This window comes from Saimiri boliviensis, chromosome 4, assembly GCF_048565385.1.
Source record: "Saimiri boliviensis isolate mSaiBol1 chromosome 4, mSaiBol1.pri, whole genome shotgun sequence".
NCBI classification, from domain to species: Eukaryota; Metazoa; Chordata; class Mammalia; order Primates; family Cebidae; genus Saimiri; species Saimiri boliviensis.
This window is the reverse complement of record NC_133452.1, coordinates 162,570,314-162,588,154: the sequence shown is the minus strand read 5'-3', so window position 1 is coordinate 162,588,154 and position 17,841 is coordinate 162,570,314. Positions and strand designations below refer to the sequence as shown.

At 47.9% G+C, this 17,841-nt stretch overlaps 1 protein-coding gene across 10 annotated transcripts in view; it reads left to right on the top strand.

Annotated features, from left to right (window-relative positions):
- The window catches only part of KIAA0319 (KIAA0319 ortholog), a 106,406-nt gene that overhangs the window by 64,625 nt on the left and 23,940 nt on the right, over positions 1 to 17,841 (top strand). For 5 of the 10 annotated variants that reach the window (XM_074398510.1, XM_074398512.1, XM_039462715.2 and 2 more), the window contains exons 9-14: positions 1,126 to 1,258; positions 3,388 to 3,616; positions 8,108 to 8,231; positions 13,529 to 13,661; positions 14,631 to 14,779; positions 16,768 to 16,919. In XM_074398510.1, coding sequence (XP_074254611.1) covers positions 1,126 to 1,258; positions 3,388 to 3,616; positions 8,108 to 8,231; positions 13,529 to 13,661; positions 14,631 to 14,779; positions 16,768 to 16,919 — 920 coding nt within the window. Of the gene's footprint in view, positions 1 to 1,125; positions 1,263 to 3,387; positions 3,621 to 6,481; positions 7,486 to 8,107; positions 8,232 to 13,528; positions 13,662 to 14,630; positions 14,780 to 16,767; positions 16,920 to 17,841 lie in introns of those variants that run through there. The other 5 variants (XM_074398511.1, XM_074398514.1, XM_074398516.1 and 2 more) reach the window with 5 other exon arrangements.

Sequence of the window (17,841 nt, the reverse complement as noted above, 5' to 3'; positions counted from 1 at the left end):
CTTTTAACAATTCTTAGAAAGGGTGTCTTCAGTGAGGGGGTGTGGTATTTTAAATGGTTAGTTCAGAGTCCATTCTTCTATTGGAGTATATGTGGAAGGGGCCCCTGAGTGACTAGAGGTGTTTGTGTAAATATATTTTGAAAACATCCTGTGATTGACTAGGTTCATCCTTATCAGTGTACCAGGTAACTGCGTTTTATGTACATTTACTCACAAAGCTGATACCAAATCCTGTAAAGAGGGAAGAATGGTCGCCTTGGTGGTCGGGAGAATGCTTGTTAGCCGCTGAAGCTGCTCTATTTTGCAAGCCTGAAGATGTACAGAGAGCACCTTGACATGAGGATTTGCCTCTATTCAAATATAGCCCATATTTCACAGCGATTGCCAATCAAATGGCCAGGCCCTAAAGAACTTTCTTAGCCATGTGAAACTACAGCATGTTTTAAATGGAAATATATCGCATTTTGATTCCTCTAATTCAGTATGGCTTATTTCCAGGACACTGTTCAGGATTATTTATCTGTCACACAAACTTCCTCTTTCCTTAAATGAATTAGATGAAACCCACCCCCTTCCAGGATTAAGTTTCTACGAATCCGCACGGCACATTTTGTTTGTTCACTTTTACAGTAGAAATAGAAAATGTTCATGTAGGGATATGACCCTTTCTCTGGATTTACCCCTTAATAATTAAAGCAGTAAAAGATGTTTTGTAAGTTCTAGAAAAGCATCTCAAGTCTGAGCCTGTCAGTTCAGATGCCTATTTACAGTGTTGAGTAGGAGCTCACATGCTGTAGTTGAGGTGAGCGGAAGTAGCGTTTCCATGTGCTGCATTTTGTTGGCCCCTGTTTTTTAAAAGCAAAAGCATCTGTCATTGTGCTTCTTAAATATTCAACTGAGTGGGAACAGCCTCACTCAAATCAGGTGGAAATCTAGGAGAAAAATAGCAATGATAATTTCAGCAGCAGGAAAGAACCTCCTTCTAATATACAGTACATAGCAGTTGAGCTCTAGGCAAGTATATAATTTCCTGTAAAAATGAATTTAAACATGCAGTAATTAAATTACAAAACTTGTTTTCCTCTTCTTATATTTCATTCTTGTCTTTATTTCTCAATCTTTTAGAAAGTACAGATGATACTGAAATAGTGAGTTACCACTGGGAAGAAATTAGCGGGCCCCTTGTGGAAGAGAAGACTTCCGTTGACTCCCCCATCTTACGCCTGTCTCACCTTGATCCTGGTAACTACAGTTTCAGGCAAGTGGGTCCCTGCCTTTACTGTGCTTCCTGCTACTTAAATGTTGACTGTTTCTTTAAACTAATGCATATAAAACACTGCACTTCTTATTTTGATCAAGAGAGGAGATTTGGCTTTCGTGGGGGTTTTGGTTGGATGCCACTGGAAACACTGATATCCTCATCAATTAATATGAACTTTATTTATGTATTGGGGTAAAATTTGTATATAGTGAAATACACTTTATAAGATTCATTTGATTTATTTCTATTTAATTCTTCTTCACCATCTGATTGAGGAGGTTACTGCTGCTAACCCAGGAAGAAATTTTCTAAAGGGCCCAGAAGGTGTCCCGACTCAGCCTGGTTGAGAAGGAAGGACTTTTAGGTGTTTGGTTTGCTGTCAGAGCCAGGGTGGAAGCTGGATCTTGGTTGTGTGGAGTGTGGGGCATAGTGTGGAAGGAAGCCCAGGATGCACAGGTGCCCCCTACATGTACTCAGCCTGTGAGGAAGGCCCCGCGTGTACCCGCCCTGCCAGGAAGGCCCCGCGTGTACTCACCCTGCCAGGAAGGCCCTGCGTGTACCCGCCCCGTGAGGAAGGCCTTGCATGTACCTGCCCCGTGAGGAAGGCCCCGCGTGTACCCGCCCCGTGAGGAAGGCCCTGCGTGTACCCGCCCCGTGAGGAAGGCCGCGTGTGTACCTGCCCCGTGAGGAAGGCCACGCGTGTACCCGCCCCATGAGGAAGGCCACGCGTGTACCCGCCCTGTGAGGAAGGCCTGCGTTCCGCCACAGCTTTGCTCTCATATGCCTACTGATACTTATTTAGCATCATCACTAGTCCCTATCACCACCTTTGATGTAGAAGGATGAAGTGACCTATTTGTGAATTCACTGTTCTCAGGACCACATTAGGAATCAGTTTAGTGGGGCCGGGTGCAGTCTCTGACTCCTGTAATCCCAGCACTTTGGCGGGGGCCAAGGCGGGTAGATCATGAGGTCAGGATTTTGAGACCAGGCTGGCCAAGATGGTGAAACCTTGTCTCTACCAAAGATACAAAAATTAGCCGGGTGTGGTGGTGGGTGCCTGTAATCCCAGCTACTCAGGAGGCTGAGGCAGGAAAATCGCTTGAACCAGGGAAGCAGAAGTTGCAGTGAGCCGAGATCATGCCACTGCACTCTAGTTTGGGCGACAGAGCGAGACTCTGTCTCACACACACACACACACACACACACACACACACAAACACACAGAGGCATCAGTTTAGCGCAGGGAGGTTAATGCATTTCTCTTTGTGTTTGCAGAGGGTGAGCATTGGTTCACATGTGAAAGTGCTTAATTCTAACACTGCTCTGCAAGGCGTATCCTGAAAATGTAATATCAAGTCTTCTAGAAAAGGATTAAAAATTAAAAAGCTTTGTAGCTGAAAATTAGGAGTGATTTTCTGTCTCTGTATGCTCAACCTAAAGGCAGAACTTAAACCTGACCCATTTTTAGTCTCTGTTACTGGAGAGTGGTATCTATGTTGGCTGAGGATGGTTTTTCTTACCCAGCATCTCAGACTAGTCAGAAATCCATAAAGGTTAAACTCTAACATCAATATGTTATGAACTAAAAATAAAATAGTCAACAGCAACAAAATCAAACAGAAATGTCAAGTCTTTGTGTTTATCTTTGCTTCCTCCTTAAATTTCTATCTGTACCTGTTCTAAGTTGGTCTGAGGACTGTTCCATGAACCGACTAACTTGACCTAAGTGTACCTTGAGATTTGGCAGTTATTTTTTTGGTCTGCCCTTTTTTTTTTTTTTTGGTGGTTGTTTTTTGGGACAGTCTCTTGCTGTGCTGCCTGAGGTGGAGTGCAGTGGAGCAATATCGGCTTACTGCAGCCTTGACCTCCCAGGCTCAAACGATTCTCCCACCTCAGCCTCCCAAGTACCTAGAACTATGGGTATGCACGACAACCCCCAGCTAATTTTTTTTTTATTTTTTAAATACAGATAGGGTCTCACTCTGTGGCCCAGCTGGTCTCAGAACTCCTGGGCTCAAGCAGTCCTCCTACCCCAGCTTCCCAAAGTGCTGGGATTACAGACACGAGCCACTGTGCCCAGCCTGGCATATTCTTGCAACTATGGATTCTTCTCCTTTCTGTAGGTTGACAGTTACAGACTCGGATGGAGCCACTAACGCCACAACCGCAGCCCTAATTGTCAACAATGCTGTGGACTTCCCACCAGTTGCTAATGCAGGACCAAATCATACCATCACTTTGCCCCAAAACTCCATCACTTTGAATGGAAATCAGAGCAGTGACGACCACGAGATTGTTTTCTATGAGTGGTCGCTGGGTCCTGAGAGTGAGGGCAAGCATGTGGCCATGCAGGCAAGTTCTCCATGCTGCCTTCAGACTCTTGTCTGTCTCTATGCCATCTGTCTGTCTGTCTGTCTGTCTATTGTCTATCATCTATCTATCTATCGTCTATCTTTCTATCTATCTATCTATCTGCTATTGGTTGGGGTAGGCCGTTAAATTTAGATAATTTGTTTTGTGAAATTATCTGATATATTACAACTATTAGAAAAGGGCCTAAGCTCACAGATCTTCCAAGGTGACATCCTCTCCCCTCATCCACTTAGATAAGCACAGGACAGCAACCAGTTGGTTCTGTGTTTACAATTAGATCTTGAGATCAGTTTGAGAAAAGTCTCACATCTGTTAGAGAAATATTTTCATATTGGGAGCAACCTTAGAAATAATTGAATCTAAACCTCATTATCAGAATCGCATCGGGTTTGTTACTCTGTTTCTTCTGTTTGTAGAAACTCCCTACTCTCTTGTCTGCATCCTCTGGTTGCTTTTTAGGACCTTGTTTATATCTGCCTTTTGATTTGCTCAAACCTTTTGAGTGTATTTGTCTAACAGCATAATAATCTTGAAACTTCTGTTGTGTGTATGAGCTAGCTGTTTATTTATTCTTTTTGTGATAGGCAGAGCTATCTGTTTTTGCTGCTAACCAGCTTCCTGTTTTTGAAGTTATGTTACTATTTGAGAGTTTCATGAAAAAAAAAAACAAAAGATAGGAACTTACATTTCCAGTTTCCTTTTCTTCTTCAAATGTTCCCTCACCTGTCCAAGATACATTGCTCATTAGTATTTAAGATAAAATCAGATATTCCACGGAAACTTACCTGCTTTACTTTCCCGTATTCTTGGAACATGCTTTGCAATTATGAGGAGTTAAAAGTGACCGGGTAGATTTACGGAACCAAAGAGCCATGAGCTGCCTGGATATCCTTGGAGAACCCTCTGGGTGGTGTCCATCTCTACCTAGGGGTTGTAGCAAGTGTGCTGTTTGCTTCTGTTGTGTTAAGAATTCTGATTCAGGAAGATGGGATATTTTGTATTTTCATGGTTAAAAAAAAATCCTAATTTTCTTTTACTTAATTATTAGGAATTATGCATTCAAAGCTAATACTCCAGCATTCATCCATGCATACTGGACATGTATCCAAAGTTCCTGAAAGCTGGGCCATACTGTGAGCCTCCCCTCTACACACCAGCCCCGTTGCCAGACATCCTCTCTCTTCCTTCCCAAAGCATTTCCACAGTAACAGCCTTATTGCCTTATGCTTGTTTAAGATGTCCAAAGGGGTGATGCTTTGTATTAACTGCGGCAATCACAAAGATGAGGTCTGTGAATCAGACCCTTCTATATTCATCTAAAAATTGTGCCAAGCCGCCTGCTGAGGCTGTGCTCTTGCTGGGGAAGGAAGTGAAGCCTTTGCAACTGCCTGAAACATGGCTGCCCTGGGGGTGTCGGTGAGATACAGCATTCCTCTACACTGTGTGCAGAAGCATTCACATACCACGTCAGTTTGGAGGCGACTCCTGGGAAATTACACTTTCTCTGATGAACTTTTCAGAGAAGGGTGCTTTGCCTTATTTAGTCAAAGTAGGGGGGAAAAAAGGTTTTTTTCAAAAGTTCTTAAAAATATGCATTTCAAATTTCAGAAGTTCCCCTAGTAACGCAATTGATCTTGAATCCATTTTCTTTTAAAGTTTTCCATTAAAACCTTAAAAAATACATGCAAATACATTTATCTTTAGACAATCTTGGGATCTGTAAAAGTAAATGAATTGTAATAAGACAAAATTAAAAATCCTTTTCATAATGCCATGAACTTCAAACATAAGCAGTAATTAAAAGTGTTACCAACAATAACAAGGAAGGGGCGTGAACTGGAGTCACCAAGTGTAGTTACTACATACCCAGTTCAATAAATGACTTTGTAAAAAGTTTTGTTGTCTTAGAGTTTTACAAAATTATATTATTTATTTCTTTTGAAACAGGGTCTCACTCTGTCATCCAGGCGCGAGTGCAGTGATTCGACATGGCTCACTGTAGCCTTGATCTCCTGGGCTCAAAAGATCCTCCAATCTCAGCCTCCCGAGTAGCTAGGACCACAGGCACACACCACCACACCTGGCTGATTTTTGCATTTTTTGTGCAGATGGGGTTTTGTCAAGTTGCCTGTAAAGTTTATTCTCTGAAAGGTTTATTGCCGAGTTAAAAACAAGGAAACTGAGGCCAGCACAAGAAAATTAGATGCCAATTTATTCAGCTCCCGGGCAAGGTTCTGTGGTCCTGGGGAGAGGGGCCAGGGAAGTCGCGCCTGATTCCTCTCAGGAGTGGGTTGTTATAGGGAGTGAAGGCATTTGATTGGATTTGGAGAAACAGGATGTGGACAGGGTGAGCTGCTATTGGTAGGTAGGTGGGATTTCTGGTGAGCGGGCCAAGTGCCGAGTGCAGAGGGGATTTCCAAGGGTGGGGTCAGGTGCCCAGTGCAGAGGGGATTTCCAAGGGTGGGGTCAGGTGCCCAGTGCAGAGGGGACTTCCAAGGGTGGGGTCAGGTGCCGAGTACAGAGGGGATTTCCAAGGGTGGGGTCAGGTGCCCAGTGCAGAGGGGATTTCCAAGGGTGGGGTCAGGTGCCCAGTGCAGAGGGGACTTCCAAGGGTGGGGTCAGGTGCCGAGTACAGAGGGGATTTCCAAGGGTGGGGTCAGGTGCCCAGTGCAGAGGGGATTTCCAAGGGTGGGGTCAGGTGCCCAGTGCAGAGGGGAGTTCCAAGGGTGGCGTCAGGTGCCCAGTGCAGAGGGGAGTTCCAAGGGTGGCGCAGGTGCCCAGTGCAGAGGGGATTTCCAAGGGTGGGGTCAGGTGCCCAGTGCAGAGGGGACTTCCAAGGGTGGGGTCAGGTGCCGAGTACAGAGGGGATTTCCAAGGGTGGGGTCAGGTGCCCAGTGCAGAGGGGATTTCCAAGGGTGGGGTCAGGTGCCCAGTGCAGAGGGGAGTTCCAAGGGTGGCGTCAGGTGCCCAGTGCAGAGGGGATTTCCAAGGGTGGGGTCAGGTGCCCAGTGCAGAGAGGATTTCCAAGGGTGGGGTTAGGTGCCCAATGCAGAGGGGATTTCCAAGGCGGAGCTAGATGATTGACATAATGTAAATTTTCAAGCGGGGAGGGAGTTGGGCGTGTCCGAACTCCGGCAAGGCAACCAGCCTTACATTGCCCAGGCTGATCTCGAACTCCTGGGCTCAAGTGACCCTCTTGCCATGGCCTCCCTGAGTGCTGGGATCACAGGCATGAGCCACCACGTCCAGCAAAAAATTACTTCCAATTACAAAAGTAATACATGAATTGCCTCTTGTGGTTAGAAAAAAAAAAAGCTCAAATAAATTTTGGTAAAATAAGTTCAAATAAATTGATCATCACTGTCATCCAATTCTCCTTATTGGAGAGAATTACTTTTATCAGTTTAATGTGTATACTTCCAGAATCCTTTCCATGTGTCTGAGTACGTGTGTGTGTGTGTACACATAGCAGTATCTTTCAAACTGTGTGCATTGTTCCACACCTTTCGTGTGTAATTTCTATAAATTTTTTTTGCCGTTTGCTTTTTAATACAATCCAACTTTCTTTTTTTGCTTGATGTGTCTTTCACATTTTCCATTTTAGTATTTGTAAATCTGCCTTAAGATTTTAAACTCATTTATTTTAAATTTAATTTTACTTTTTTATTTAGCTGGGTGCAGGTGGGCTAAGGCCGAGAAGGGTGTTAGCCAACTTCTTTCTTGTAAACTAACACTCCACAGTGTATTGCAGGCTGTTTGGCCGCCCTCCTCTTGTGGACGTGTGGACTGTTTCCATGTTTCGCTGTGACAGACTGTGCTTCAGTCAACATCCACGGGCGAGTCTCCTTGTGCGTTTCTCTAGAATAGATACTAAGAAGTCAAATTACTGGGTTGTAGTATGTGCTTATTTAATATTTTAATAGCTGTTTTGAGATTGGCTTCCAAAAAGCACATACTAATTTACACTCCTTCAACAGTGTATGAGGATACATGGTAGACTTTATGTTACATTTTCCTGGGGACCAACACATTTTTTTCTTTTTTCTTTTCTTTCTTTTTTTTTTTTTTTGTCACCCAGGCTGCAGGGCAGTGGTGCAATCTCAGCTCACTGCAACCTCCAGCCCCTGGGTTCCAAGTGATTCTTGTGCCTCAGCCTCTGAAGTAGCTGGGATTACAGGCACCCTCCACCATATCCAGCTGATTTTTAAAATATATATATATTTAGTAGAGACGGGGTTCCACCATGTTGGCCAGACTGGTTTCTAACTCCTGACCTCAAGTGATCCGCCTGCCTTGGCCTCCCAAAGTGCTGGGATTACAGATGTGAACCATCGTGCCCGGCCAAGCACATTTCTTTTTTGAGCAGGATCTCTGTATTAAGTAAAATCGTTAGTTTTTCATTCTGTCATACTACTTACTTGTGCTTTTTAACGTTTGTGTGTTTGTTATTTTTGTATTTGCATTACTTAGGGAGTACAGACGCCATACCTTCATTTATCTGCAATGCAGGAAGGATATTATACATTTCAGCTGGTGGTGACAGATTCTTCAGGGCAACAGTCGACTGCTGTGGTGACTGTGATCGTCTTGCCTGGTAGGTGGAGGGGAAAGAGATTTGGCCTTGAAGATTAAAGCAGAAATGATAGCTGGGCTTCTGGGCTTTGAAGATGCCCCATGTGGTGTTACTGGCCTGTGGCTGCTGAAGATCCATGTAAAACGAATTTGATTTTGAGGTTCTAAATCCCGCCTTGACTGTCTGTAATCTGTGGTATGGAGGATGAAGTGAGAGCCATCCACAGCACTGCTGTGGGCTCTGATTTGCCATGTGGATGCTTCCATACATGCCCCACTCTGCTGTAGAACGCTCCGGGGGTCTTGAAGGGGCTGGTTCTCATGTGTGGCCTGACACTCAGATGTAGCCTGACCTTGGGGAACACGTTACAGTTCAGCGTCACTGTTGATTAGTAGTTTCATGAAAACGCAGGCCTCTGCCTACGCCTGAGTCAAACAGCCTTAGAGGTAGCGATGAGATTATACTCAGCCTGTAGACAACGTATTTATGCCGCTAATACACAAAAAGAGCTGTCAGTTAGACTTGGGGATGTGGAACTAAACAAGATAGACTTGAGCTCTGCCCTTGCAGGGCTTCTGGAGAAGTTCACATAAAATTTTGTGATTGGTGCTTTACTAAAATAACCACAGGGTGCTAGAGGATTCCAAAGAGGGAGCGCTCGCCTGGGTGTGACGCATCCGAACAGAGCTCTTACAGGAGCTCAGGGTTAGAACCCAGGTCACAGTCAGTCAGTCAGGGAAGAAGGGGAGGGGTGGGCAGTGCAGGGCAAGAGGAAGAGTTCTCCGCAGAGGAAACGTATGCATGAGCGCCGAGGAAGGGTGGGCGTCCTGTGCATTCGAACAGTACGGGACAGTACGCATGAGAGCCGAGGAAGGGAGGGGGTCCTGTGTATTAAAACAGTATGGAACAGTGTGCATGAGCACCAAGGAAGGAAGGGGGTCCCGTGCATTCGAACAGTACGGGACAGTATGCATGAGCCCCGAAGAAGGGAGGGGGTCCCGTGCATTAGAACAGTACGGGACAGTACGCATGAGCGCCGAGGAAGGGGGTCCTGTGTATTAGAACAATATGGAACAGTGTGCATGAGCGCCGAGGAAGGGAGGGGGGTCCCGTGCATTAGAACAGTACGAGACAGTGTGCATGAGCGCCGAGGAAGGAAGGGGGTCCCGTGCATTAGAACAGTACGGGACAGTGTGCATGAGCGCCGAGGAAAGGAGGGGGTCCCGTGCATTAGAACAGTACGAGACAGTGTGCATGAGCGCCGAGGAAGGGAGGGGGTCCCGTGCATTAGAACAGTACGAGACAGTGTGCATGAGCGCCAAGGAAGGGAGGGGGTCCCGTGCATTAGAACAGTACGAGACAGTGTGCATGAGCGCCGAGGAAGGGAGGGGGTCCCGTGCATTAGAACAGTACGAGACAGTGTGCATGAGCGCCAAGGAAGGGAGGGGGTCCCGTGCATTAGAACAGTACGGGACAGTGTGCATGAGCGCCGAGGAAGGGAGGGGGTCCCGTGTATTCGAACAGTACGGGACAGTGTGCATGAGCGCCGAGGAAGGGAGGGGGTCCCGTGTATTAGAACAGTACGGGACAGTGTGCATGAGCGCCGAGGAAGGGAGGGGGTCCCGTGCATTCGAACAGTACGGGACAGTATGCATGAGCCCCGAAGAAGGGAGGGGGTCCCGTGCATTAGAACAGTACGGGACAGTACGCATGAGCGCCGAGGAAGGGGGTCCTGTGTATTAGAACAATATGGAACAGTGTGCATGAGCGCCGAGGAAGGGAGGGGGGTCCCGTGCATTAGAACAGTACGAGACAGTGTGCATGAGCGCCGAGGAAGGAAGGGGGTCCCGTGCATTAGAACAGTACGGGACAGTGTGCATGAGCGCCGAGGAAAGGAGGGGGTCCCGTGCATTAGAACAGTACGAGACAGTGTGCATGAGCGCCGAGGAAGGGAGGGGGTCCCGTGCATTAGAACAGTACGAGACAGTGTGCATGAGCGCCGAGGAAGGGGGTCCCGTGTATTAGAACAATATGGAACAGTGTGCATGAGCGCCGAGGAAGGAAGGGGGTCCCGTGCATTAGAACAGTACGAGACAGTGTGCATCAGCGCCAAGGAAGGAAGGGGGTCCCGTGCATTAGAACAGTACGGGACAGTGTGCATGAGCGCCGAGGAAGGGAGGGGGTCCCGTGTATTAGAACAGTACGGGACAGTGTGCATGAGCGCCGAGGAAGGGAGGGGGTCCCGTGTATTAGAACAGTACGAGACAGTGTGCATGAGCGCCAAGGAAGGGAGGGGGTCCCGTGCATTAGAACAGTACGAGACAGTGTGCATGAGCGCCGAGGAAGGGAGGGGGTCCCGTGCATTAGAACAGTACGAGACAGTGTGCATGAGCGCCAAGGAAGGGAGGGGGTCCCGTGCATTAGAACAGTACGGGACAGTGTGCATGAGCGCCGAGGAAGGGAGGGGGTCCCGTGTATTCGAACAGTACGGGACAGTGTGCATGAGCGCCGAGGAAGGGAGGGGGTCCCGTGTATTAGAACAGTACGGGACAGTGTGCATGAGCGCCGAGGAAGGGAGGGGGTCCCGTGCATTCGAACAGTACGGGACAGTATGCATGAGCCCCGAAGAAGGGAGGGGGTCCCGTGCATTAGAACAGTACGGGACAGTACGCATGAGCGCCGAGGAAGGGGGTCCTGTGTATTAGAACAATATGGAACAGTGTGCATGAGCGCCGAGGAAGGGAGGGGGGTCCCGTGCATTAGAACAGTACGAGACAGTGTGCATGAGCGCCGAGGAAGGAAGGGGGTCCCGTGCATTAGAACAGTACGAGACAGTGTGCATGAGCGCCGAGGAAGGGAGGGGGTCCCGTGCATTAGAACAGTACGAGACAGTGTGCATGAGCGCCGAGGAAGGGAGGGGGTCCCGTGCATTAGAACAGTACGAGACAGTGTGCATGAGCGCCGAGGAAGGGGGTCCCGTGTATTAGAACAATATGGAACAGTGTGCATGAGCGCCGAGGAAGGGAGGGGGTCCCGTGCATTAGAACAGTACGAGACAGTGTGCATCAGCGCCGAGGAAGGAAGGGGGTCCCGTGCATTCGAACAGTACGGGACAGTGTGCATGAGCGCCGAGGAAGGGAGGGGGTCCCGTGTATTAGAACAGTACGGGACAGTGTGCATGAGCGCCGAGGAAGGGAGGGGGTCCCGTGTATTAGAACAGTACGAGACAGTGTGCTTGAGCGCCGAGGAAGGGAGGGGGTCCCGTGCATTAGAACAGTACGAGACAGTGTGCATGAGCGCCGAGGAAGGGGTTCCCGTGCATTCGAACAGTACGGGACAGTGTGCATCAGCGCCGAGGAAGGGAGGGGGTCCTGTGTATTAGAACAGTACGAGACAGTGTGCATGAGCGCCGAGGAAGGGAGGGGGTCCCGTGCATTAGAACAGTACGAGACAGTGTGCATGAGCGCCGAGGAAGGAAGGGGGTCCCGTGCATTAGAACAGTACGAGACAGTGTGCATGAGCGCCGAGGAAGGAAGGGGGTCCCGTGCATTAGAACAGTACGAGACAGTGTGCATGAGCGCCGAGGAAGGGAGGGGGTCCTGTGTATTAGAACAGTACGGGACAGTACGCATGAGCGCCAAGGAAGGAAGGGGGTCCCGTGCATTAGAACAGTATGAGACAGTGTGCATGAGCACCTAGGAAGAGAGGGGGTCCCGTGCATTCGAACAGTACGGGACAGTACGCATGAGCGCCGAGGAAGGGAGGGGGTCCCGTGCATTAGAACAGTATGGGACAGTGTGCATGAGCACCAAGGAAGGGAGGGGGTCCCGTGCATTAGAACAGTATGGGACAGTATGCATGAGCGCCGAGGAAGGAAGGGGGTCCCGTGCGTTCGAAGATGAAAAGGAATTACTATGACTGAAGAGAGGGAAAAGAGGTAGGGGTGTGGGAATGGGAGGCGGTGTGGAGGGCGGGCACTGGAATGTCCATGGATGATCCCAGAGTGCCCGGGGCTCCATCCTAAAGGGCTTTGTAAATGTATGTCACCCCAATACTCCATCCTAAAGCCAGGGGAGACCACTGTCCTGTAGTCCTGTAGTGAGTAGGGTCATCAGGACTGTGGTGTGGTCCAGACATTGGGTAATGGCTGCCACAACTTTTGACGACATGACTTTTTTTTTTTTTTTTTTTTTGAGACAGGGTCTCATCTGTTGCCCAGGCTGGTCTCAAACTCCTGGGCTCAAGCAATTATCTCACCCTTGGCCTCCCAAAGTGCTGGGATTACAGGCGTGAACCACCACACCTGGACCTTTTACTTGTTAACAGATATTTCGTCTATTTATATAAATATCAGCAATTTTTTTTTCCTCAAGAGAGTCTCACTCTGTCATCTAGGCTGGAGTGCAGTGGCACAAACTCGGCTCACTGCAATCTCTGCCTCTCAGGTTCAAACGATTCTCCTGCCTCAGCCTCCTGAGTTGCTGGGATTACAGGTGTTTGCCACCATGCCTGGCTAATTTTTGGATTTTTAGTAGAAATAGGGTTCGCTATGTTGGCCTTGCTGGTCTCAAACTCCTGGCCTCAAGTGACCCACCTGCCTCAACCTCCCAAAGTGTTGGGATTACAGGCGTGAGCTCCCACGCCCCGCCAATATCAGCAATACTTTATATCTTTTTTTAAAGATGGGGTTTCACCATGATGGCCTGGCTGGTCTTGAACTCCTGACCTCAGGTGATCCACCCACCTCGGCCTCCCAAAGTGCTACGATTACAGGTGTGAGCCACCATGCCCCGCCTACTTTATATCTTTTACTTTTGTTCAACATTTAATTTAAAGTGTTAGCACTGAGGCTGCAGAGACAAAAGGAAGTAAGCCCTACCTGAGGAAGCAGGTCTTTTCACATGAATGTCCCCGCCGCCCTCTCTGTGATGTCACCTCCCTCCTTCTCTGTCTCCCTTCCTTCTTTTCTTCCTCTCAGTTTTCTTGCTCCCTAACCCCTTCTTCCCTCTCTTCTTCCACCCTTCCTCCCTTTCCTTGGTCCCTCTGACTGAAGATTTTTTTTTTTTTTTTTAAAGAAACCAAAGATGTGTCTGTTAGAGACAGTGTTTCTTGGCTGCCTGTAACCCCAGTCTTGAGCTTGAACTGTTCAACTCCTAGATCAGCTAGGAGGCTGGATTGCTTCACTCCAGGGTTCCAAAGGACACTGCATATTCTAATGGCTGCCTGGTCTCAAGATGAGTGATTTGCTTAAATCAAGAAATCACGGGATTGCAGACTTAAAGAGATAATACTTTTTCACACTGTTTCCCTAATCCCAGAAAACAACAGACCTCCAGTGGCTGTGGCTGGCCCTGATAAAGAGCTGATCTTTCCAGTGCAAAGTGCCACCCTGGATGGGAGCAGCAGCAGCGATGACCACGGCATTGTCTTCTACCACTGGGAGCACGTCAGGTAGCCCGCCTCACTGCTGGGCCAGACTCACGCCCATGCCGAATGCTCATATTATCCCTTCTCTGCAGGATCTGCGGTAAACAGTCAGCTAGAGTGTTTTGAGGAGTCGGGATTTAAGCACGTTTCTAGAAGTGGCTGGGCGTTACTGGTTGAAGAGGACATTCATTAAGTGTGGGTGGACGTGTTGACAGTGGAAGGAGGCGGAGCTCGGGGCAGGTGAACAGGGCCGTCCTGCTGTGAGACCAGCTCACCGCAGAAGAGGCCCAGGGAAACCTGTGTGTGATCCCGTCTACACTCACGCCACCCTGCAGGGACTGTGGACAGCAGAAGTGCAGAGTGTAAGGGCGACCCATGTCATCTAACATTTTCTGAGCTTTACATGCCCTGTCTCATAGAACCCTGTATTGGTTTGTAAGAGATAAATAAGAATCTTATTCCTCTTTAAAGTTGAAGAAACTGAGGCTTGTGACACTAATAACATGGACTAAGGTTGCCCAGATAGTCAGAGAAAGAGCCTGGACCCACCTCGGTACTGCTGATAAGCCGCTGTCTTCATGACTCTACTGTGGCTTCTCTCTTAGGAGAGGGCTTACCTGGCTTATTCCCTCCTCCTCCATGGACTCCCTAAAGATACGTGAGGATTTAACCTAATTTTACTCAAAGAAGAAATGGGAGTCATTTCTAAGGCTCCATTTTCCAAGGATAGATGATTTCAATGGCAGCTTGACTTAAAAAAAATCGAGAACAAGTATTCTCTTCCCAGTAATCCAGCAGACTCCATCTGAAATAGGTTTTAGCTTGTGACTCGTACACTGAACTAGAGAGTACAGATGAATGGAGTGTTCTTAGAATTCTCTGAATGGCATATATCACAGCCGGAGCACAACATTGACGAACGCGCACATCACATGCCTGTCGTGTTCGGAGCCCAGCCTCCTCCCTCGCGTTAACGGCTTCCCTGTGTTCCAGAGGCCCCAGTGCAGTGGACATGGAGAACACTGACAAGGCGGTAGCCACCGTGACTGGCCTCCAGGTGGGAACCTACCACTTCCGCCTGACAGTGAGAGACCGGCAGGGACTGAGTAGCACGTCCGCGCTCACCGTGGCCGTGAAGAAGGGTGAGTGGGTCTGAGGACGGGGCTGGGCCCGCTCCGCCCTCGAGTCTGCAGGGCCATCAGCCAGGTCACGACTGTTCAGAGATGTTGGCGTTTGCTTATTTCTTCACAGCAGATGTCGAACCCCTGCCTGGCAAAAAAAAAGCCAGCTCACTTCTATTCCCGTGAGCTGTGTCCTGTCGCTTTCTGCAAGAAGGCTTTCCTTTTATTTGTGAAGCATATCATCTAACGACATCACGCTTCCTCTGCAACTGCCAGCGATGACTGACCCCTGTCCAAATGACACCGTTATGCTTTCTTATTTCTTTCTCCCTTGGAAATTCAAGAAAAGAGATGTTTTCAAATTCCGTATTGTTTCCTAATGTGGAATCTGTGGTCTAGACCTGGCAGTACTGCTTTAGGTACCTGTCTCCTCATCTGTCTTCCCATTTGGCTGTGAACTGCCTGATTGCCTTTGCTTCAGACACCACTGTATCCTCAGTATAGCAAGTGCTAGACTCATGGCAAATCAGAGATGTTGAATGAATCAGTGAACGGATACTCACTACGAGTTGAAGTGCAGGGGAGTGTAAGAGACGGGCCGGATGGAAAGGTCCAAGCTTTGTGGAATGGCAGGGGTGTGGGATGCCGGGAGAGTGGCTGCAGCCCAAGGCACGGACTCTGCCATGGAGGGTTGTATGTGCCACAGGCCATGCCTAGGGCTTTGGACTTTATCCTCTGGGAAGCTGGGAGAGGCTGAAGCAATTTTAATAGCAAAGTGATACAGATTCAGATTTTTAAAATGATTTTATTGTAGAGATACAGCTTGCACAGGCATGTTGACTTGTTTCTATGGGGAAATTGGAGGGATCAGGCGGGTCCCAGAGCCCCATCTGGACAAGCAGGATTTGCCTCACGGCAGGCTCATCTTCAGGGGACGCCGTGTCTAATTATGGTCTCCCCACTCTGCCCCAGTCTGGTTAGTGCTCCCTGGCCTCTCTTTTCTGAAGCTCTTACATCAGAAATAGCTCTTACATTGCCTCATTATTTTACTTTAAAACTAGACACAGGGTCTCACTCTGTTGCCCAGACTGGAGTCTAGTGGTGCGATCATAGCGCATTGCAGCCTCAAACTCCTGATCTCAAGTGATCCTCCCACCTCAGCTTCCTGAGGAGCTGGGACTACAGGTGTGTGTCACCGTGCCCAGCTAATACTTTTAATTTGTTTTGTGTGTGGAGACGGGGTCTTGCTACCCAGGCTGGTCTTGAACTTCTGGCTTCAAATGCTCTTCCTGCCTCCGCCTCCCCAGTTGTTAGGATTACAGTTATGAGCCACCATGACTGGCCTTGCCTCATTTACATTTAACACCTAGTCTGAGAGGTGAGGGCTGAATTACCATTGTTATTATTTTAATTTTTAATGTTTTGTAGAGATGGAGTTTTGCTGTGCTGCCCAGGCCAGTCTCAAACTCTTGGTCTCCTGTGATTCTCCTGCTTCAGCCTCCTAATGTGCTGGGATTAGAGGTGTGAGCCACTGCACACAGCTTATTTTTTGTTCAGTTTTTTTTTTTTTTTTTTTAATCTTAGAGAGTCAAGATTTGGCAGTACTTGAAGTGGAAATATTTCTGGCCGGATAGTGTGGACCAGTACAAAATGACCCAGAGTATATTTTAAAATGTTTTCACTTACAGCACCCTAAGTGTATGTAAGATCATTGTTTCTGTTTTTCAGGACAGAAAAAGCATAACAATATTAGAAAAATTCCCAATATATAGCTTGCCACCTGCTTTACCTTTTCATCCCAAATGATAGCTAGCTAAGCATAAATGGAGCTTTAAGGAGGTCTATCATTATCTTACAGGCATTTGGGAAAGAGTGCCTTTTTGGATATTTAAAATCTGCATACTGTATCTGCAAGGTGGAAGAGTTGTGGGTGTTTTATGACACACCACTTCTATCACTCGTGTTTTAAATCAGTCTCTTTCCTTTCATTTTTGCTCTATTTGACTTAGAAACTAATAGTCCTCCCAGAGCCCGGGCTGGTGGAAGACATACTCTTGTGCTTCCCAATAACTCCATTACTTTGGATGGTTCAGAGTCTACTGATGACCAAGGAATTGTGTCCTATCTGTGGATCCGGGACGGCCAGAGTCCAGCAGCTGGAGTGAGTACTGACAGAGAATGGCACTTGGACTGCTTATCATTACCTCTGCACCAGTCAGCCTGGGCCGCCTCAGTAGCATACCACAGAATATTGTAGGATATAAGCATAAGGAGCCTTAAACAGCAGAACTTCGGGCCGGGTGTGGTGGCTCACGCCTGTAATCCAAGCACTTCAGAGGCCAAGGTGGGCGGATCACCTGAGGTCAGGGGTTCAAGACCAGCCTGACCAACATGGTGAAACCCATCCTTAAAAAAAAAAAAAAGCAGAACTTCATTCTGTCACCCTTACGGAAGCTGGAAAGACAGGCTCAGGTTGCTGGCTAATTCCATTTCAGGTGAAGTCTTTCTTCCTGGCTTGCAAACAGCTGCTTTCTTACCATGTCCTCCCATAGCAGGGGAACAGAGCACCCTGGTGTCTCTTCTTATGAGGACACTAATCCTATTGGATCAGGGGCCTACCCTCATGACTTCAAGTAATCTTAACTACTTCCATATAGGTCCTATTTCTAGATAAAGTCACATGGGGTTAGGGCTTCAATATATGAATTTGGGAAGGACACAATTCAGTCCATGGCAGCATCTCTACTGTGACTTCATCTGTCTTCCCATGTTCCCTGTAAGGTGCTTATGCTTCGACATTTGAATGTTCTCAAGGCTGGGGGCAGCAGGCTGCTTTGAGATTTAAACAAAAGCTGAAATCCTTTCTTTTTCCTGAACAGACTTTGGATGGGGCAGGAAGCCGTAGCTTGGAAGGACTTTGAGGTCAAGTCTTCCAGTGGGAATCATCCTGCTCCTTAGCTTTTCCATCTTTCCCATTTGGTCCAGGTAGATTCATTCCTGTTCCTCACATTGTACCAGATGAGTCAGTAGGTCAAGGATTGCAGTTTCCATTTCACAGATGCAGAAAGCAGAATACAGAGATG